The sequence below is a fragment of the Rhineura floridana genome, chromosome 4 (assembly GCF_030035675.1).
Source record: "Rhineura floridana isolate rRhiFlo1 chromosome 4, rRhiFlo1.hap2, whole genome shotgun sequence".
In the NCBI taxonomy this organism is placed as follows: Eukaryota; Metazoa; Chordata; class Lepidosauria; order Squamata; family Rhineuridae; genus Rhineura; species Rhineura floridana.
The window spans coordinates 207,811,857-207,834,551 of NC_084483.1; the positions used below are offsets into that span (position 1 = coordinate 207,811,857).

Below are 22,695 nucleotides of genomic sequence, written 5' to 3' on the forward strand. Positions count from 1 at the left end.
GTGCTGTGCAGGTGAGGGCCTCCTGCAGATACCATCTTACCAGGAGGTCCGTTCCGCACAACATAGGAAACGGACCTTTAGTGTGGCAGCACCGACCCTTTCAAATTCCTTCCCCTTCAATATTACACAGGCAACATCTCTGTTATCACTTTGGCGCCTACTGAAGACCTTCCTCTTTCAACAAGCCTTTTAAGTAGAGACCTTATCCCAGCCTGTGTTGGAATTGCTCTTTAAGATGTTTTTAAAGTTTTTTTAAAAAGATGTTTTATTTTAATATATTTTAGTCTGTTTTTATGATGTTTCAGAGTATTTTTAGTGTTTTTATTTGCTGCCCTGGGCTCCTGCTGGAAGTGCGGGGTATAAATTTAATCAATAAAATAAACAATAAATAAAATGTGGAGATGCTTTGAAGAGAGATGCTTGCTCACCTGATACGGGCAGGGGATGTGATATTCTTTGCACCGTTCCTGTATCCAAGTTGTCTCCCACACACCTCGGTAAGCTTGCTCATAGAAATAGCAGCCAATCACAACCAAGAGAGGTACAAGATAGAGGACACTGAAGACACCAATCCGGATCATGAATTTCACCAACTTGTCCTGGTTCTCTTTCTCTAAAGGAATTTCAATACGGACCCTATTTAAGGAGATGATGCCAGCAAGCAGCAGAGAAACTCCAACCACCACATAGAGGCAGAGAGGAGCGAGAACAAAGTACCTCAAGGCATCCACGTCGTAGAGGCCAACAAAACACACGCCACTGATGTTGTCACCTTCAATTTTATTCATAGCTAGGAGGATGATGGTGAGGGTCCCCGGGATGCCCCAGGCACTAGCATGGAAAAGGAGGGCCTTCTTCTCAATGGCTTCACTGCCCCACTTGGGGACGGCCGCCAAGAACCAAGTAATGGTCAGGATCACCCACCAGACGCTCCCGGCCATGGTAAAGAAATAGAGCACCATGAAAAGCATAGTGCAGGCTTTGTTGTGAGAGCCCTGCGTCACTGTGGAGGCCTTGAACATAGTGGGGCTGGAGGCGTTGCAGGCAACCCTGTCCTTGAGCAAAAAGCCGATGAAGAAAATGAGCGACACCATCATGTAGCAGACAGCATAAAAGATGATGGGCCTTTCTGGGTAGCGAAATCTTGTGACATCAATCAAAAAAGTCAAGAAAGTAAACAATGTGGCCGAAAGGCAGACAATGGAGATCACACCGATGAAGTATCGTGCAAAAGAAAGCTCTTCACGCCTGAAATACATATTTGGGCAAGGAGGGGAACAATCCCGTACCCGCAGGAACGTGTAGCCCAGATCTGGGTCTATTTTCAACTCTCGGGGGCACCAAAAGCCATAATTTCTTTGCACCACCACCGGCACTTCTTCCGTTGGTTCCCTGACTACATTGAGATCGACAAGACGAGGGTAAGGCTCGTCACAATCTGGGAACCTAGAATGGCAAGAACAGAGGGCCTGCTGAGGACAGTTTATATACACATTCTATTACTGTCAGCAAAATAATCATCCAACTTCCTTAGCCCTAAACCAGAATAGCCTTGGAGAGCGGTAGCAAGATGTTGGATGGTGGTGACATGTTGCAACCTCAAGCCCCTGGAACTTGCTCTGTATCTATAAATCAAACTATTGCATAGACTCTGTAGTCTGGGAGTTTTAGACACTGACCAAACATCCACTTTTAATTGTTTTTATTAATAATTCTAATAATATTTAATGCACATTTTACATTCTTCATTAATTGCTTAGAGGTTTTATTTAAGTGGTATATAAATTTTGTTATATAAATAAAATAAAATCACTGGCCACTCGCAGCCAAAGTTTTGTTTTCTTTAAGTCAATACATATAGATATATATAAATGAGTTCAGTCCTCCTCTTCTCCTGAGCAATGTACTACACATACCTCTCCTCTCTTCTAGATTACAGGCATACCCCGCTTAAAATAGTTTCACTTAAAGTCGCCTCGCTATAAAGAACATGCTCCAGACTCTAACATACCCCGCTTAAAGTACGGGCGCTTCGCAATAACGGACACTTTATTGGCATGACGCCGCTGCCATCTAGTGGTGATTGCGTGCAGTACAAGTGAAGATAATTGCTTCCCTTTAAGTACATTTTCACTTAAAGTACACTCTCCGGTCCCATTGCGTATGTTAAAGCGAGGTATGCCTGTATCTCCTCAGGTTTCCCAGGCCTTAGACCAGTATTCGGCCCACTAGACTACCCTGGCTTGCATGCCAATAACGAGATGAGACGTGTAGGACAGCAGATGGACAGTGAAACCATGTTGGACTTGAAGAGAAGTGGACAGAATAGTCCAAGAGGCTTTATGCCAATAGCGGAATAAAGAAGTTTCTGTTAGGAAACTGGAGCCATGCTTAGGACAAATCACAAAAGATGACTCGAGTTCAGTGCAAAACAGAGCAGAACACTGACTGTCTGATCTCCTGTAGATCATGACCAGCTTTCTTGACCTTTTAAACACAAACCTTAAGCCTTTTCTTCTAGTTTAGCCAAATGAAGAAAGAGAAAAGGGAGAGACACTCTTTGAACAATCAAGAAATGTTAAAAAACACCCACAACTAACTTGTTATTGTAGTTCAGTGATTAGCCCAATTATAATGCCTTTATAAAGCTTGTAATGCCTTTCTGGTCTGTGCATCTCAACCTGCCTGTGTATGTTTCCTTTGTGTGTTTTATGTGATATGAAACCTTCACTTGGCATATTTTTCTTTTTGAATGAAAAAAAAATGAATTAATGCAAAAAAACCCCATAGCTGGTTTGAAGACCATACAACTGTCTTGTCATTCACCACATCACCACCTTTTTGTCTGAAAGAGGCAAATTTGTTTGCAGGGAGAAATAAAGTGTTAAGAAGGAGATAACGTCTAGTTTTATTTGAAACCGGAACTTTCAAGACTTTGACAAGACTCTGAACTGTATCTGTGCCTGACTGGTAGTAACCCAGACCAGAGCTTGGAAAAGTTACTTTTTTAAACTACAACTCCCATCAGCCCCAGCCAGCATGGCCACTGGATTGGGCTGATGGGAGTTGTAGTTCAAAAAAGTAACTTTTCCAAGCTCTGATCCCAGACAACACAAGAGAGTCACAAGGTAAACCATTGTGTTGGTTTGCTCCGTAGCACATTTTAGTCTATGTGCAGTTTAAATGTTTGCAAAAGCCAGGGACCGATCTGTGCCTCCCCACCACTGTCATACACAAAGAGGGAGTGGAGAGGTGCCTGAATAATATCAACAGGGAATTTGTGGGGTGGGCATGTCTGCAATGTCACACTCCTGGCTCAGTCAAGAATCTGTCATCTGTGGTGGAATTTGCCTTTCCTCCCAGTCACCACACAGATTTCTGGGAGGCCTCTCTCTCACTCAGAGGCTCCAAGACTTCTTGAGAACAGATTTAAAACTCCCAACGTTTTAAATACTGCTGTCACAAATATTTAATCACAGAATCAAAGAGTTGGAGAAGGCATTGTAGGTCACTGAGTTGGTTTCTTCCAGGGCTGTGGAGTCAGTACGCCAAACCTCGACTCCAACTCCTTCATAAATGGCAAATGTATATTAACTAGTAATAACTAATTTACTGTAGTAAAATGGTAACAAGGCATTTCATCACCACCACGTGAATCATCAGGCTAGATTGACAGAACATAAAATATATTTATTTGATTAAAATTTCTGAACAAGATAACTTTCCTAAATTCCTATGAAAGTTTTTATTTTGAAGCCAGAGTCAGTACATTTCTACCAATTCTGACTCCAGCCAAAATTGCTTCCAACTCTGACTCCACAACTCCGACTCCACAGCCCTGTTTTCTTCTCCAGTAAAGTTAGTTACCTCAAGGGGGGGGGGACACACAAACAAGGGAGGGTATAGTACTTAGGCTAAAGAAACAAAGTAATTTTATACTTCCTGGAACATGTTAAAAAACTGTAGATGGCCATTTCGAAACAAAAACAAATTCAGAGGATTTCTCACCTGCTGCATTCCATATCCTCTGGCCAAGACACACCAAACATCTCCATGAGTTTTGAACACTCATTGTACGCTCGTTGGCAAATTCTGCGACACGGGAGAGTGACTCTGCCATACTCCATGCAAACAGGAGCATAGAGAGCACACAGGAATGGCCGAAAGTCCCGGGAACATTCAAGGTTTACCATTGGGTGGAATGGCTATGAAGAGAAAACAAGATTAAATAGCTCCAGGCCATCACTTAAGTAATAACCCAGATTCCATCTTGTGAAACAGTCCAGGGGGTTATAATAATCTAAGGTCTCAGAATCTTTGACCAGCTTTTGGGGGGTGAAGGTGGGAAGGAAAAGATCAAATACTACACTCCCCCTGAAAGAGCAGGTTCGTAGTCTGGGAATACTCTTAGATCCTTCTCTGTCACTCGAGGCTCAAGTAGCCTCGGTGGCACGGAATGCGTTCTACCAACTTCGGTTGGTGGCCCAGCTATGTCCCTATCTGGACAGAGAAGATCTCACCTCAGTTGTTCATGCTCTGGTAACCTCTCGATTGGACTACTGCAATGCGCTCTACATAGGGCTGCCTTTGAAGACGGTTCGGAAGCTACAGCTGGTGCAAAATGCGGCGGCCAGACTAATAACGACGACCAGGCGGTCTGAACACATAACACCTGTTCTGGCCCACTTGCACTGGCTACCTATATGCTTCCGGGCCAGATTCAAAGTGTTGGTTTTAACCTATAAAGCCTTATACGGCGCAGGACCACAATACTTTCGGAACACCTCTCCCGATATGAACCTGCCCGTACACTACGCTCAACATCGAAGGCCCTCCTCCGAGTTCCGACTCATAGAGAAGCTCGGAGGATGGTAACAAGAACTAGGGCCTTCTCAGTGGTGGCCCCCGAACTGTGGAATAGTCTTCCCGAAGAAGTGTGCTTGGCGCCAACATTGCTATCCTTTCGGCGCCAAGTCAAAACCTTCCTATTTTATCAGGCATTTTAGCTTTTCTTAAACATGTTTTAATTGGTTTTAGATTGTGGATTTGCATTTATATTTTTTGTATTGTTCTGTGTGATTCTATTGTATTTATTGTAATGGTTGTACACCGCCCAGAGAGCTATGCTAGTGGGGCGGTATAAAAATTCAATAAATAATAAATAATAATATAGATAAGTCAGGCAACAGACTTCATAGAATGGCAACACTAATATTTGTTCAATGTTATCATGACTTTTCAGCTTTGGACTTGCTCTTTTGAAGTTGCTACATTATTTATGGCCCACTGAGCTGAACAAGTGCTTGAAAATACATCACCAATTTGCGGTCCTATGCATGTAGCAAAACTTGGAATTTAACAAGCCTTTGATGGGCACAATGCCTGGCTGGGCTGCATTTCACCTCCACTCACAAGGCATATCCGCAGGACAAGGAAATGCTACATTGCCATCTACAAGTCTCCTCATGCATATTGATTTCTAAGTTGCAGGCTTCCACCTTAAGTCACTTTAGCAGGGTCTTTCTATTACACAGAAAGCCAATGTTTTGGGGCCAGTGGGCACATTTGGAGCTTTGAGAGTGCCATGGGCACTAGTCACTGCCATAGGGATGTGTCACAATACAATATGTCTGCCATGGGGTATAGCACAACACAAAATGGCTGCCCCATCTAAAAGAGCCAAAAAAGGACCAGAAAATGGTGTGGGTGGGCACTATGAAAAAAAGACACTTGCCTCGACTTCCGGGAAGGGTGACTTAGCCTGTGCCTGCTTTTGAGACGGGCTCCTGCCTCAAAAGAAGCTTATTCAGATATATCAGTCAGTTTTTTCTTTTTTTTTTGACTGATTAAACTTCTCCCGGGTAGGGAGAAACGAAGAGATTAACCTCAAAGCCTATTTTTGTTGGGACGACCAGATCTCATTAATTTATGGGACGAGGTCCAGCCGACGAAGGTGGGACGGATTTTCAACAGCAAGCTCTATCTGATAAAGCGAACGTTCATCTTATCTTCTAAGAGAGAACGCACTAACAGGCAAGCACCCTTCTTTCTATATTTTTCTTTTACTTGACTTAAATTGTTGCTGTTTAAAAGAGATTTGCCAGATTGATCAGTTTTTGACATCTCACTGGGGAGCCATAACTTCTCTCTGCTACGCACTAATTAATAGCTTATCTCTGTTTTTGTTGCAAAAAGCTGTCCTGGATTTGCATTCTAAAGATACACACAGAAGAGGGATTTCTATTCCAGATTTTTATTTTGAAAAATATTATACTGTTTTGAGACTACTCTCTTTTTGGTCTATTTTATTTTGACGAATCTGTTTCTTGACGATTGCCATTAATTGCTTCGATCCTGGGAACTGCATTTTGTTTACTTAACTATTGGAGAGATAAGGCTGTCTGCTCTGTTTATACTGTGATGTCACCAAGTTTGGAGTATTAACCCAATTGTTGCTGAAATAAGAAGTGGTTTTCCTATATTTTTCTTTTAAAATGGCAATTAAGAAAGTGGCTGAAAATCTGGAAATAACTATGTTTCAGAAAATAATGGATGAGATTGAGATAATGAAAATTGAATTGAGTAAAATGAAGCAGGAGATTAAAGATATAAGGGTCCCTGTGAGAGAGGTGACCCTGGAAGGGGTCCCTGTGAGAGAGGAGACCCCGGAGATTGGAACAGGGGTCCCTGTGAGAGAGGAGACCCTGGAGACTGGAACAGGGGTCCCTGTGAGAGAGGAGATCCCGGAGATTGGAACCAACGTGGAACAGGAACAAGATTTGGAGTCTATGGACTTTAGAAATAAAATCTATTGTTTGGAACTCAATGTTATCTCTGAAGAAATGAATGAAGATTCTAGAGATAAAGTTATCAATGGCATGGATAATCTTCTGGACTGGAATGATGTGATGGAGCCCAATATAGAGAAAATCTATGGAATTAACTGCAGCCATGTGACAATGGAAAAACTTTTAAGAGATGACCCAGTGTATTTTGAAAAAAAGAACAGAGATATGATTTTACAGCAGTATTTCAGCAACCTATTCAGAATGGATGGCAAGAAAATATTTGGGATAGAGGTAATTCCCATCAGACTCTTACTATATGACTATGGCTTTGACAGCAAGATTATTATGGAATACTGATAATGGAAGATTGGATATTGAAATTACTGGACTTAACAAGACTACTGAAGATGGAAGATGGAAAATGGAACTAATAGAGATAATAGAACAATGGCTACTGAAATTATTGAACCTAACAGATTCTGATGTGATGGATTAATTGAAATGTTTATTTTGACTATGGTTATGACAATAAGATTATCATAATTAGTAATGAGATGGATTAATCGATATGCTTATCTGGAAAAAAAAATTGATAGATATATTTCTTAAAGAATTGAAACCTCTCTTTGACTTTTTGTGAAAAGAATAAAGTAATGTTTATGAGATTTGATGATTAAGTAAGATAACTACTGGAGGAAAGTGATTTTATAATATGACTTAAGAGACAGGATTGTTATATATTATAGACTTATAACTGATTTGATCTTTGACAAATGGGAAGTCAATATTTTACTCTTTATTTTTTATTTTTGTTTTTTCTTTTCTTTTTTTCTTTTTGTTTAACTATTTTTGATTTTGTTTTTTGTCTTTGAATGTTTTATGATTTTGTCTTGTATGTTTTATGAAAATCTGAATAAAAATTATTGAAAAAAAAAAAAAAAAAGACACTTGCCTCAGCCACCACAATGCTTGCTCACAGAGAGGTCTTGGAATCCTGTTCTGTTCACAATGAAAGGGAAGGTGGGTGTCCAATCCCGGCATCCAATCAAATGTAGATGTATGTGTAAGCCAGTGTGGTGTAGTGGTTAAGGTGTTGGACTACGACCTGGGAGACTGGGGTTCAACTCCCCACACAGCCATGAAGCTCACTGGGTGACCTTGGGCCAGTCACTGCCTCTCACCCTCAGAGAAAGGCAATGGTAAAACCACCTCTGAATACCGCTTACCATGAAAACCCTATTCATAGGGTTGCCATAAGTCGGAATCGACTTGAAGGCAGTCCATCATCATCATCATCATCGTGTAAGGGAGTGTGTCTTCAGTGTAGGAGAAACTGAGCCAGTACAAACAGGAACAGAGCAGGAAGAGTCTACAATCTCACCTGCATTGTGGATTTTTGAGGGGACCTTTCTTTTGCAGGCATTAAAGGAGATGCTGGTGGGAGCATCGGTATCTGTGGGCACGGCAATGCCTGCTCTGTCACTATGGCAAAGCACACAGACACACAGCATTGTTCATTATGCTATTGTTGGGCAAAACTAAGTCAGACGTACATGTTCAGATAGCTACAATTTTAACTCTCTATAGGTCTTGTGCTGAAAGTATTCTAAGATGCTACCTTTCCTTGCTAATGCACTGTAGGTTGGAAATCTGAATTCACCTTGGGGGCTGTACTAGACATTAAGCCGCCAAGTAAGATAGGAGAAACAAAATATGGCAAATTCTCTGTGAAATCAAGAGATGAGAGAGGAAGTGTAAGAAGAGACCAAAACAATATACATGCCTGCAAGTTAACACTGATGTGCCAGTCAGCTGTATAAAAGCCAGATATTATACTATATTAAAACACAGGTATTATATAATAATACAGAGTCAGAGTAGTGTAGCAGATAATGTGTTGGATTTGGATCAGGAAAGATATAGCTTAATCCCCGCTCAGCCAAGAAATTTGCTGGATGGCCTTGAGCTAGTCACTATATCTTAACTTATCCCATCCTACCTCACTGAGCTGTTGGGAAGATGCGGTGAGATAAGCCTATGAATACTACCCTGAACTCATTAGAGGAAGGGCGGGATGCAAATATGATGTAATAAATTCTCCACATCCCAATAGTACAATAAACTGCCCAGACATGAAATGTAGGGAAACGCACAAGCTGTCAATAGCTGCTAGGACTGCCAATTTTCCCAGAGGAAGTGAACATATGCAAATGAGCAGATACTATTAGTGTATGCAAATTCTGAATTGGCTATTACCTATGAAAGCAAGCATGCAGAAAGCCATTCTACCACTTTGGGGAGGGAGAAAGCAACATGCCCTCTGTGAATCTTTGGTGGCAAATCTATTCTTCAACTTAACTTACTTCATTCTAGCTCCAAAGGTGGAAGACAGCTCCATACACACCCTCTAGAACAGTCTTCCCCAAATGGGTGCCCTAGAGATATTTTGGGCTATGACCCAAAATATCAGCCACAGTATCATAAAGCCATCCCGGCTAGGGCTGCATTGTAGTCCAAAATACCAAGTTGGCAAGCACAGCTCTAGAATGCAGCACTGAATTAAACAGGGCTGCATTATGGAGGTTCTGCACTGGACTTTCCCCCACTAAACCTTTAGGAATGCAAACATTTTGCAGACCAGATGGGAAGACTTTACTTGTCACAGATGACTACGTGAGTGGCCATTTGACGCTAAGTGGTGCTAACCCTTATGAATTATTGCAGCAGACATGTGTTTACTGAAGCAGCCTCGGTCCACACTCTCCCATGTATGGTACGGTACCATGCCAGGCTGGGAGCAGGGTGGAGAAGTAATTACATCTTTATTGGCTTAAAAGGAGACTTAAAAGAAGACTTCATGCAGTGGGAAGCATACCTGCAAAGGCAGCAGCATGGAAAAGAGTATTTCTTAACCAAGAGTTGTTCAATGCAAAAGTGCTTTCCTCTTAAATTTTTATTTCACATTCTCCCCTTACCTTTAGTAACAGGGTAGAATTCATGTCTCATTTTGCTACCCTAACGAACATGGCGTCTGCACTTGGGAGCACGACTGCTGCCTGCGTGTTACCGTAGTAACAATTTGCATTTGCAAAAGGGGAGGAAAAAGATTCCCGAGGGGCCACCCCAGTCTAGCATTCCTTTGTCTTCCAATCTGCAACAGGACTATGATGGTCTCATGAGGCTGTGAAGTACTTTGGAAGCCAAAAGCCATGGCCTCCTACTTTTCCAAGCCTTTTCCTTCCCTCAGCAATGGAGAGGAAGTCTCAGGATTTACAGTCAAACATGCAGGAATCCCTAACCCTACTTTTCTCATGGGATGAATAAATTTCTGGAGGCTTAAATATATGTGATCAAAATTTGCTTCCACACCTCTTGAACAGCACAACGGCTCATGTCTAGACAAGCACAGCTAACAGACAGACGGCAGGGAATGAGGGATATAGATTAAGCAGGATTTTTTCCCTGCACCCACCCACAGCATGGATGCTGAACTTCAGATGAAAAGTGAGCCCTGAGCTAAAACTAAAAGTTACAGAGTAGCACTGAGAAGCAGTGTTCTGGCTGTAAAAGGAACAAAATAAGACAAAGGAATTATTTTTATTAAAGCCCAAGGTGATGCCCGCTGCTTCTGACATTATCGCTTTTGTTCTACAAATATCAAAACACAGCAAATATAAGTAGGTTAACAAATGAAAAAGTTGCTTCCCGCTGATAAATTATAGGTTCCTGCAACACAGAGATGAAGTACAAAGGAGCCTTCCTTCTTCATTCACATTCAAATTAACAAGGCTTGTGTGTTCTATTCAAACACTGGCTCCTTCTTTCAGAGCTTCATCCCCATTGCCATAGGAACCCTACACCCACAGGCTTTGAAGCATAGCAACAGGCGAAGCTGAGGAAGGAGTGTGAAAAGGGGAGAGAGTCAAAGGGTACAATTTGGCTCAGGGGAATCTGAACGCCAACCTTTGTCACATCACAAAAGGCTAGGATCCATAGGAACAGTTCTTTGCCAACAGATAAATGGTCTTGCTAATACCATGGCCAGAGACATGGGAAACAGAGGCAAAGGGGCCACAGAACACACAAATGTGCAAATACACACATTCCATGAACTTTATTCTAGGAGATCATTTTGCTTTTTCTGCCGTTTCAGGAAATCATACGGTTTGAGCTTTATACAAATGAATCACTTCACGGCTAGGCAAGTTGTTCAGAAGCAAGACTCGCTGTAGGGGAGTCTGTAATGGACTGGCTAGCAGAGGTCAAATGTAACTATAATGAGGGCTGCCCAACACCCACTGCATTCAGCTTATTTTCTAGCCAAACCTAGGCAGGAGCTCTGAAAATCTGAAAGGCCATGATGCAGACTAATCATCATTGCTTTTCGATAGCTGAAGACTGGAGTTCTACTCTTGTAAAAATATTTGGAAGCTTCACTTGGTATAGAGTGCAGTGCCCCACCTGTCTCAAAACCACCATTGCTGTAAAGGGGAGGAGTAAAAGAAATGAGAAGCGTGGAAGCAACCCAAACTAGGGTTTGGGTTGCCTCCTTTTGCACACAGCAGGTTTTTTCTGGGGAGTTCTCTCTGTGAAGCTGGGACCTTGCCATCCATCTCGTTGGTCTTACTGTCCCTACAGTATTTCTACATTCAGTCCTTGAAGCATTTCTACATTCAGCACTTTCTGACTGCACAGAAAAGATATATTCCCCCTGCCCCAATGCTGTCATGGGAAAAAACTGCATTGGGTGGAATTTCTTGCTCTGTGCAGCTCAGGCACAGAAAAATGGCCCTGGCAACTTAAAGCCCACTTGGCTCCTTGTTCCACAGCCCTTCAGTTTCTCATGTGCCAAGTGTATGCAGTTTTTCCCTCTTACCTATTATTCATATTGCAACTATCATATTATGCATCAAATATCAATGGTTTAAAAAGGGATGACACGCAGGGTTGGGCAAACTTGCATTAGGAGTATCAGCTATTGAACCTTGGCGGAAATACTTAAAAAAACCCTATCAACACACATTTCTGCAGTTTAGGATGCAGCTCTAACAAATCCAAAAGTCTCGGCATCTGATTTTTTTTTTTTATGAGGGGATCCATCAGGCCACATAAGATGAGTATCTTTCATCTTTTCTAACACAGAGTAATTCCCCTGTTAAGCCTCTACTAGACATTTGAATTAACCATAATACTGAGCCATCTGCCTGGGTGACCCTGAAAACCAAAGTCAGTATATATAAATTAAAGAGAAGAAATGGCAAAGTTAAGAAAAATACATTCTAGAAGTAACATGTCTGTTTTAGCCACCAAACAGAGTCTTTAAAAAACCTTTAGAAAGTTTTCTAATTACGTTTTATTGTACATTATTTACCTTCCATACTTGTGTGCAAATATTTTAACCTTCCTTGAAAGATACACTGCCAGAATGTTTTGGGGGAGGGCGGGATCTGAGCAAAGATTAAGGAAAAGACACTAGCTGTTCTAACAAGGAAAATGAACGACACAAGAAAGAGAACTACTATAGAAGAAAAAAAGGAAAGTGGGAATAAAGCAGAGTACCTGCTAATTTGTCAACATAACCTGCAGGGGAAGGCAACTACAAGAAGCCCCTCAACTGAGGTAAGGCTTAATAAGGACCTACGTCTCCATCCTACCTGGAAAATGGCCATAGACAATCTACCTCACTAAGCAATTATTTCCACTGCTTGCCTGCTCTTGATGTCCACCAATCTGCTTAAACTTTTAAATCCATTACTTTGCCTTGTTACCTAATAATTATCTATTACTTTAAAATGCTTTAAATAATAGGGTGGTACAAAATTGGGGAGCATAGCTAATACCGTGGAAGACAGAAACAAAATTCAAAGGGACCTTGATAGGCTGGATCATTGGGCTGAAAACAACAGAAAGAAATTCAACAGGGATAAATTCAAATTTCTACACTTAGGAAAATGAAACCAAATGCACAGTTATAAGATGGGGGATACTTGGCTCAGCAGTACAACATGTGAGAAGGATCCTGGAATTGTCGTTGATCACAAGCTGAATATGAGCCAATAGTGTGATGTGGCTGCAAAAAAGGCAAATGCTATATTAGGCTGCATTAACAGAAGTATAGTTTACAAATCGCATGAAGTATTAGTTCCTCTCTATTCAGCACTGGTTAGGCCTCATCTTGAATACTGTGTCCAGTTCTGGTCTCCGCACTTCAAGAAGGATGCAGACAAACTGGAACAGGTTCAGAGGAGGGCAACAAGGATGATCAGGGAACTGGAAACAAACCCCTATGAGAGACTGAAAGAACTGGGCATGGTTCCTACAGCTTTTCCTTGTATTTATTTATTATTTAGTTATAGGTATAAACACTTTTATCATCACTTCCCTCTCAATACTTTGCTAACAAATGAATAGGTTGTAAGAATTATGCACCTATCTCTATGTAATACATACAACATTAGCTGGATGAAGGTTTGTCTATAACACTGTACTGAGCTCTTTCACAATTGGATCATGAGGGAGCACAGCAATGTTCAGTGACATACAGAGACCTTCAACAAATTTATCACATACTTCCAAGAGATGAGTAGATGTTGAAATGTACATAAGCTTTTATTTGTAAGTCAATACCTGTCTTCATAGTACACTGACCAAATTGGACAGATCCTAGTTGCCCCTACGATTTGGACAGCTCAATCTGACCAAACACCCAGGATTTATATAAACTCGTCAAACAGCACCATACCTCTCTTATGAAAAGAGGTGCTTTTTGATAGCTGCAAGTGGTGGTTACACCCTGCCCCTGCTAACATCCTGGAAGTGGGGAAATTGTGTGGAATGGGCTTGTATACTGTTGGCCTCCCAATCTGCCAGTCAAGACTGACACCACCTTCGTTGTTTTCCTGTAGATGCTTAGGGTGGGGCACCAAGAGACAGTGTCTCTCTGCATGTCTCAGCCACCAGCCTTGGAGATGCACATGGGATTTCCCAGCCTGCATTCTCCAACACAGACCAAGCGTAATCTCATAGCTGAAGCCATCTGAGACTTCCAAGAAGTCATAGGGGGAGTCATTGGAGTACCAGAAGCTGATAACCTGAAGTTAAACAGGGATGGTGGGAAAGAAAAAACAATGAGAAGGGTCTGAGAATGTTTTGGATCCTGCAAAGGCATTTATTTATTCATTTATTTGATTTATTAGTCGCCCATCTGGCTGGATTAACCAGCCACTCTGAGCGACGTACAAAGCAAAGACATATAAAACATCAAAACATAAGATGGGAGACGTCTGTAATTTTCAACATTTCACATTCATCTTTACCAGATTTTGTTACAGAAACAGTGCTCCCTTCTGAACCTGGATGTTTCAGCCCCCTCTAATAATAAGGGAAACTTCCAGGAGCAGGAGTTCAAAAAGATTTGACTGAAAAGGAGGTTCTGGGAAATGAAAAGTTTGCACACATTGCTTGTGTTACTTTCAAAAATGCTTCAATCTATTCATGTGAGTTTAAAGTCTATAGGGAAATAAATGTTAAGCAGCTTCTGGTAACGAGGAAGATCCTGTTCCAGAACATACTTATCATCAGCCATATACTCCTGCTCTGTTTCTCAGCCAGAGCGGCATGCTTCCCAAGGGGCGTACAGCGATCTTAAGGGGGAGTATGAGTGTTTCCAAAAAATATGTACAATCTAAGTAAACAAATTAACAATATTATAAAAGTATGAAATGTTATGTTTGGAAGGTGAACTGATTGTATGCAGCTTATTAGGTGATCTGCACATCATCATGAGTGTGCAGTAGTTTGGCATTATCTCGTGAGTATCATCTTAAAAGCTTGTGAAGAACCATTTTATTACTGACGTTCTTGCCAGACCATCTCCAAGAAGGGTTTTTGGAACTCAGGTTTGATTCAATTGCCAAAGATTATTTCAAACAATTCACTTTGGAAGAGTTTTGGTTGAAATATCTCTCTGGATATTCTAACACAGGAGAGCAGGCTTTGCATATCATCACTCCTTTTTCATCCACATACCTTTGCAAAGCTAGTTTTCCTTATGGCTATTAAAATAAAAAAGCACAACAGACTGGATATTGAAAGTAACCTAAGATGTGCTCTGTCTTCCTCGGTGTCCAGAATCCAAAAGCTTGTGCTACTGGAGTCAGCCTACAGCAGGGATGGCTAACCTGTGGTCCTCCAGATGTTGTTGGACTCCAATTCCCATCAGCTTCAACCAGCATCGCCAATAGTGAGGGATGATGCGAACTGTACCACAAGCAACATCTGGAGGGCCACATATTGTCCACTCTTGCCCTAAAACTAAGCTGTTTGCCAGAGCTCAGGCACTTAGCCAAAAACAAGAGGCAAAGAGTGTGCTGCAACAGAAATTAATCACACTTCATAAACAAATACTCCTGTTTGTTCATCGCAAGATGAAGAGCACAGGGATTCACTGCTCAGCCAACCCACTGCAAATTCTTAGGATGAAAAAATCCTGGATGAACTGCCACCTCCTTATATTTTTCTTGGATGTTTCCCAAATATAAATATGTCACAAAACTGGTCCCAGACCCACTGCTACTATGGCAATCAACATTAATCTATACCATGCAAAGAATTCACATTTTTATCCTAAGGAACAGCTTCAAATATAATGTATTTCAGATGGAAAGCCCTTTGTGCAAAAACAAGTTTGTGAACTCCATATGCACATAGCCACATATGACTACCCTATACACAGGTGTTAAACTGTTCTGCCACCCAGTGCTTCCCGTGTAGGTTGTTCATAATCTATGAAGTGCCCTCAAGAATGCCAACACATCTGTATTGTTATGTGCATTATTATTGCAAGCAGATGTAGTGAAACTCTTGATTATACTAAAGCGTTCTTTTGCAGTTCTCCAGTACTAAAGGTAATTCCACCAGAAAGTGAACGCTACCATATATTTGAGGGAAAGTTAATTCTTACCTCCATTGCTAGTGCTGCTGTTTGCTGATCATAATGGTTCAAAAGGTTAGGCATGAAAGTGGTATTGTAAGGAAGATCCTGGCACATCCTCAAGACGATAGGCTCACATGAGAACAGGCTATGGCCATCGGTGCATCCTACTAGAACAGCCAATGGCCACAGGCAGTGGAACACCCAGTTTGCAGCCATCCTTCTGCAGCGATCATGAGAGTCTCTAGATTATTTAGACCTTGCTGGGTACCTATGCACCATTGTCAGGATTTCAGGTTTTCATTCTAAGGGTCTTCAGAGGATGAATGATTCTTGGCATTGTCAGGATTCCGGGTTTTCATTTTAAGATTCTTCAGAGACTGAAAGATTCTGTGTGTGCATTGACAGAACATAGCAGAGTCCAACAGAAAGCTTTCATTCCCAAAGCACTATTAATATACTTCATCTTGGCCTTTTGTTTCCTATCACCATACAAGTTGTGTCAGGTCATCACAGCAGATTGTCTAACTGCATTCCCAAATAGACCCCATGTTGACAGTCTCTCTTCTTTTATTAAGCACTCTAAAGATGAAATAATAAAAGTATTAAAAGTGCATTGCTAACAATTCAAAGTAACTTATTAGTTATGACTCATGGGCCCTCACAAATTCTTTAAGTCAAACCTCACTTACCCCTACTGAGTACTCCAGAGGTGCTGCTACTTGAAATAAAAAATGGATAGAACACTCTAAGCCATGATAGAATTCAGAAGTAATTTGTGTAAGGACAATTTTTCAGTGCCATTTTTGAACTTATTCATAAAGTTCCTATTAGCTTTTGTGTCCATGAATATATTTTAATATAGAACTACTATCAAATGAAGCCCTCTCTGCTACAGTAGTTTGATTTCTGCACTATTTTTCATACAAATCTATTCCTGGACTTTGGTTTCTGCCAGACCCCAACACACATACACTTCCATGCATAAAAATACAGTATCTGCTTCAACCACCATTATCCCCCCCTTTTTTTTCTTTCCCCCCTTTTCCCCCTTATTCCTTAAGACAGCAATGCTACCTGGTTAGGGGAGAGGGAGGCTTGTTTGAGGGGCTTGTAATTAGTTGCTTTGAAGTTGACATTTGCATAATCTTAATCAATTATAATATGTGTATTACCCACTTAGAAGAAATGACAAGAATTTCTGTTACATCACATTGTAAACTTTATTTGGAAAATTAATAAAACATTATATACAAAAAACAAAAATACAGTATCTCTGCTCTATTGCGGCTTGTTTCATCAGAAGAGAAAGGGAAGGTGCTAACTTGTTAAAAATACTTTTAGCACTAATTTAGAAATCAAAATGAGTTAAACACTCCCAGACTAGGAACATTTTCCACTTCAAATAAATGATTAAAAAGAAAACAAAACTGTGTCTTGCAAACACATGATCTTTGTGAAAAAGCATTAAACACAACTTAACGATGAATCTATACCATAAAAATGGTAGAATAATCTATGGAAATGCAGCAAAGAGAACCAATTCCTAGAGTACTAAAATATAAAGGCATAACATAAACTTCTGGCTTTGGATCAAAACTATTGTGTATTGTCCCTCCCCAACCTGATGCCCTCCAGATGTTTTGGACTCCATCAGCCCCAACTAGCATGGCTAATGGTCAGGGATGATGGCAGCTCTAGTCCAAACATCTAGAAGACACCAAAGAGTGGAAGGTTGCTGTAGCCTGTGGTAAGATAAGAGATACATGTGCCAACCCAACAGGTTTCTACTGAACAGTAAGAACTTTAACTAGCTATGATCACTCTATGGAGGAAAACAGTAATAATTTTGATGTTCACACTCTTCAGTTGCGTTTAAATGTTTTCACCATCCCTCCAAAAACGCATATGAACACATGAAGCATATTTCCTCAATGGAAAAAATCCACAGTAGTTTCACCTGAGAAAAGTTGCCAAAGAGGAGGAAGGTAGCTGGCACATTTTCAGTCTGGTTGGCACAACTGTGCCTGTTGGCATGGAAAAGTGTGCCAAGTCCTGACACCACTGATTAAAAAAGGAACAGACAAATTTTAACCTGCAACTAAAGCTTCAGTGGATTAAACCTACCATTAAATCGATTAAAGCTTGCAGCTCACATCAATAGCTTATGCTGCTCATACTATCAGATGTATTTGGAATTCAGATGCACGATGAGAGGTATTGGACATTTCAGACTAACACTGCTCTTTTGAACTAGTATAACTGGGGTTCCTTTTAGAACTCATATAGCCCCCTGTTCTAAAACAGCTGCATTGGTTGGCAGTTCATTTCCGGGCCCAATTCAAGGTGCTCCCGTTAGTGTTTAATCCCCTAAACAACTGAAGTCCTGAATATCTTGGAGACCGCCTTCTTCCCTATAGACCTTCTTGGGTGTTGAGATCAGCAGAGGGGACCCTCTTGGTAGTTCCACCACCCTCAGATGTTCAGGGGATGATGACCAGGGAGTTTTCTCCATGGCAGCCCTCAAGTTGTGGAATTCCCTCCCTACAGATGTGCGTTTGGGATCTTCGCTATACAGTTTTCAGCAAATGCTAAAGACACACCTCTTTAGCCTGGCCTTTGGCTCCTGAGATGTATGTTTTCAGAACCCACCCTATTCTTGTGATTGAAATGTGCTTTAATTCTTTTTAATATTGTATTTTAGATTTTGTAACCCGCCCTGGGACCTATTGGTAAAGGGCAGGTATAATAATAATAATGATGATGATGATGATAATGCACGGGTAAAGCCTTGGGTAGTTAACTTTAAATTTAAAAAGGCCATTTGCAGTTTTTGGCTCTAGAGGATACATAAGTAGTGATGAGGAAATGTGCTTATTCTGATATTTTTAACTCCATTTAATTGACATTTGGTAGAGTGGAGATGTACCAGTTGCACTGACCAACATACACATGTGCTCCAGCCTCTCTTAAAGTCCAAAATCAATTAGATATCTAGCAGTAACTACCCTGGAGACTTGCTAGTCAATTCCTGGGCATCTGGATTCTCTTCCACTGCAATACCCACTGGTGTGCCCTTTCCTGATGCTTCTCCTAGAATCCTGTCCTGTAGAAGACAAGCCATGTGTGGACATGGCCAAATGACAGGTTGCTGGCCAGCATCTCAACTTTAATCACGGTAAGGCAGCCAAAAAATGGAAATGGACTGCCTTCGATTCCTACTTGTGGCAACCCTATGAACAGGGTTTTCATGGTAAGCGGTATTCAGAGGTGGTTTTACCATTGCCTCCCTCTGAGGCTGAGAGGCAGTGACTGGCCCAAGGTCACCCAGTGAGCTGCAAGGCTGTGTGGGGATTCGAACCTTGGTCTCCCAGGTCGTAGTCCAACACCTTAACCACTACATCACACTCTCACATATAGTTAACAGATAATAAAGAAATAAAACCCAGTCCAACGGCAGAGAGCTTTCTACTGAACATATGCACTTTTAGCAGATATTGTCAAGCTTTCAATCATTCCAAATGTGTGGTCTGAAGTTGCCATTGCTCACCATGTCTTAAGATTTACAATGCATGAAGTTTTTGAATGTTACTTTTCTATTTATGGGTTGTTGTTCTAAAGGTAAACTGCTATCTGGCTATTTCAGGGCAAAAGGCTATCTTTAGTTGATAACTGCAGTCAGCTAAGGGTTAATATCACCAGGATCACTGCTTGTGAAAACATTTCCTTATGCAAGAAACGGCAGCAGATGAAAGAGCATTTCATAGAATCACAGAGCTGTAAGGGACCTTGGAGTTCATTCCCCTGCTCAATGCAGGATCTGCAATGCAGGATGCAACTACAACATCCCTGACAGATGGCCACCCAGTCTCTGCATAAATACCTCTAGTGAAGGACAGCTCACTACCTCCTGAGGCAGTCTCTTCCACTGCCAAGTAGCCCTCACCATTAGGCAGATTCACCTCATGTTTAGCCAGACTCTGCTTTCCTGCAATTTCCACCCACAAATTCTAGCCCTGCCCTCTGGGGCAACTGAGAGTAAGCCTGTTTCTTCTTTTGCAGGGCAGCCCTTCAGACACTGAAGAGAGCTATCCTGTCTCCCCTTAACTTTTTCTTCTTCAGCTAAACAAACCCAGCTCCTCTAGCCCGTCCTCACTGGACTTGGGTTTCCAGAGCCTTCATCATCCTGGTCACTTCCCTGTGGCTACACTTCAAGCGCTTTAAATGCTTGACTATCTGACAATGTTTGGCTATTATTGATAACACAAGCAATTCAGCATCTTCAAAGATAAAAAACCAAAAGCAACATGCCAAGAGGGAAACAACTCGGTAGGCAGTGGCAATACGGAGGTAATCCAAGAAATATTTGAATTGAGCCCGTCCACACAGATGTCTTAACTACAATTAAGAAATGTTGGTGATCCATGGGTACTGACAGGCTGCGCTATAAACCATCCCAATTTCGGTTTCCTAAGGTGCTAACAGTTTCTTCTCACTTGATTTCTGCACTATTTTTAAACACAATATAGCAAGCATGAACACACAATCATACGCCCAAAAAGTTTTGCCATATTGCCGCCTTAGTCACGCTGTCCATACTAACCTAGATCACTTACGACACTTACACCCCATCATCATCAAATCATCTTTAGGACTGAGAAAAAATCTAACCAGTTGTACATATACATATTAAACAATTTGAACTCAACTCTGTTACTTTCCTAAACTTACAAAAAGAATTACTGCAGGTGAAGTATAAACAGAGCCAATTCAGGTAATTAATAAATTAATAAAAAATTAATAAAAATAATAATAATGACAAATCCCCAGAATTTTTGAAGAGAATAGATGTACCTCCCAGAACGATGTGCTCACTCAACACAATCCTTAACTGTTGCGGTATTGTAGCAGCTCAGTGGCAAAGTGCTATCGGCAGTAATGATTCTAACTGCAGCTTAAGTACAAAAGAAAACAAGCCCTCTAAATCTATTCTAGTGATTATAACCAGATCTCCAATTTTTAAGCCATCCTATCCCTGACGGTTCATTCTGTCCCCACCCCTTTCCTCCTGAGCCCCACTGTGTGCAGGGCAGGGTAATAAAACAACTGCAGACTTTCTATCCTTCATGCCCTTGTTTTAGTCCTGGGAGGCACGCAGAGCATAATCTTTTGCAAGTAATGTGACAGCTAGGCATCTTTCAAGCTGCAGAACTAGAAGGGAAAAAGTAATCCACACTAACTTATTCCTGCTGAAATGGAGGTTTCTCCTGCCACTTCATCTCCAGGGAAATATCTATCTCACATATTGAAAGAAGAGTCACTCCTTATACTGCCATTTACTGAAGTGTTCTCCATCACCGCCCCGCCATCAAAGCACCCCTCCTACATATAATAGGAAACATAAAAGACTCAGCCAGCCTGCATTCAGTGTTCCTTCATACAAAAAGAGCTGCAGCCACTTTACTTAGCTCTGGTCCTTAGCCTTTGCCTCTGTCATTTCAGGGGAGATAGTGGGACATTGAGATACTAGTGAGGATGAGGTGGGGGCAGAGAGTACATGTCTGTGAAACTAAGATGCCCTTAAGGAGTCATAAAAATAGAACTACCTTACTGGATCAGACTAGGTCAGCCATCCCCAAGCAAGCACCCTCCAGTTTACTTAAGGAATCACCTTGCCCTATACATGCCTATTTGATCATTTCACTCTTAGGAATTGCACTTTTGCAAGTGCCACATAATATTAGTTCTGCATCTGTGAGGAGCTCAGCTCTTAGTGTGGCAGCTTTATTCATCTTTCTAAATAAATAAATGTTTTGGACTACAACTCCCCATAAGCCTTGGCCATCACAGCCATTGTAATTCACCACATCTGGAGGGCACCGCATTGGGGCGGGGGGGGAAGGCCAGACTAGCCCAGCATTCAGTTTCCAACAGCACCCAGCTCAAAGGGGAAGCCCACAATGCGAAGGAGGCAGGAGATAGCTGGAGGCTCTCCTCCTCCTCTACCACCACCCCATCTCTTTTGTTTGAGGGAAGCTAGAGGCTGAGCCCGCTTACGATTCCTTCATTTCAGTTTCCTCTCATTTTCTCCCTTGTGTACAGTAGTGGTTTAGAAACCTAATTTCTCAACAGGATCAGTTAATCTCTGATGCTTTACCCAAAACAATGCATCCCTGAAAGGCTGGGAACATCACTAGCTCTCCCTGCAAAACACAAAGTCTGGGCTATGAAAGCAAATCCTCCCCCTCCCTCCATATTTCAGTGCCTACATATGTGCATATGGTGGGGGCAGAAAAAAGAGAGGAAATAATCAAAATATCCCTTTTTTCTCCCTCTCCCCCTCTCTCTGATGAGGAAGAGGCAGCACACAGGGCAAGCTCAAGCACATTAATTACTACTAATAAGGGTATGAGCCCTCATCAGTCATCACTGCCTCTTTGTTTTAAGCCTTATTATGCTTATTACCATGTTATTAACTTATGGCAAACTGCCTTGCAGGCCCGCAATCAGGCAGGGGGAAAAAGCAGGGCAGAAATAATTTTAATTATAAATACTGATTACCTACAACTTCATGAGTCCATCTATACTTGTCCCATCCTATCCAATACAGAGGAGGGGGCACACAACGTAAATGTAAACCTTGCTTGCTTGTGAAGGATGTCCCCCTCCTACACACTCACACAGATTTATTGTTTGTGTGTTTCCTGGGCTCCTTTGGGATAAAAGTCTAATACATACATACATACATAAATGGGAAAAAATGGAAATGGACTGCCTTCAAGTCGATCCCGACTTATGGCGACCCTATGAATAGGGTTTTCATGGTAAGCGGTATTCAGAGGGGGGCTACCATTGCCTTCCTGAGGCTGAGAGGCAGTAAGTGGCCCAAGGTCACCCAGGGAGCTGTGTGGGGATTCAAACCCTGGTCTCCAAACCCTGGTCTCCCGGGTCGTGGTCCACCTTAACCACTACACC

The 22,695-nt window shown here is 41.6% G+C and overlaps 1 protein-coding gene across 3 annotated transcripts in view; it reads right to left on the reverse strand.

Moving 5' to 3' along the window:
* Positions 1–22,695, reverse strand: part of FZD3 (frizzled class receptor 3) — a 38,840-nt gene that overhangs the window by 15,295 nt on the left and 850 nt on the right. For 2 of the 3 annotated variants that reach the window (XM_061625859.1, XM_061625858.1), the window contains exons 2-4: positions 15,751–16,302; positions 4,009–4,205; positions 429–1,446 (exon numbers count right to left, since the gene is read on the reverse strand). In XM_061625859.1, coding sequence (XP_061481843.1) covers positions 429–1,446; positions 4,009–4,205; positions 15,751–15,939 — 1,404 coding nt within the window. In that variant the 5' untranslated portion in view covers positions 15,940–16,302. The remainder of the gene's footprint in view (positions 1–428; positions 1,447–4,008; positions 4,206–15,750; positions 16,303–22,695) is intronic. The other variant, XM_061625860.1, reaches the window with a different exon arrangement.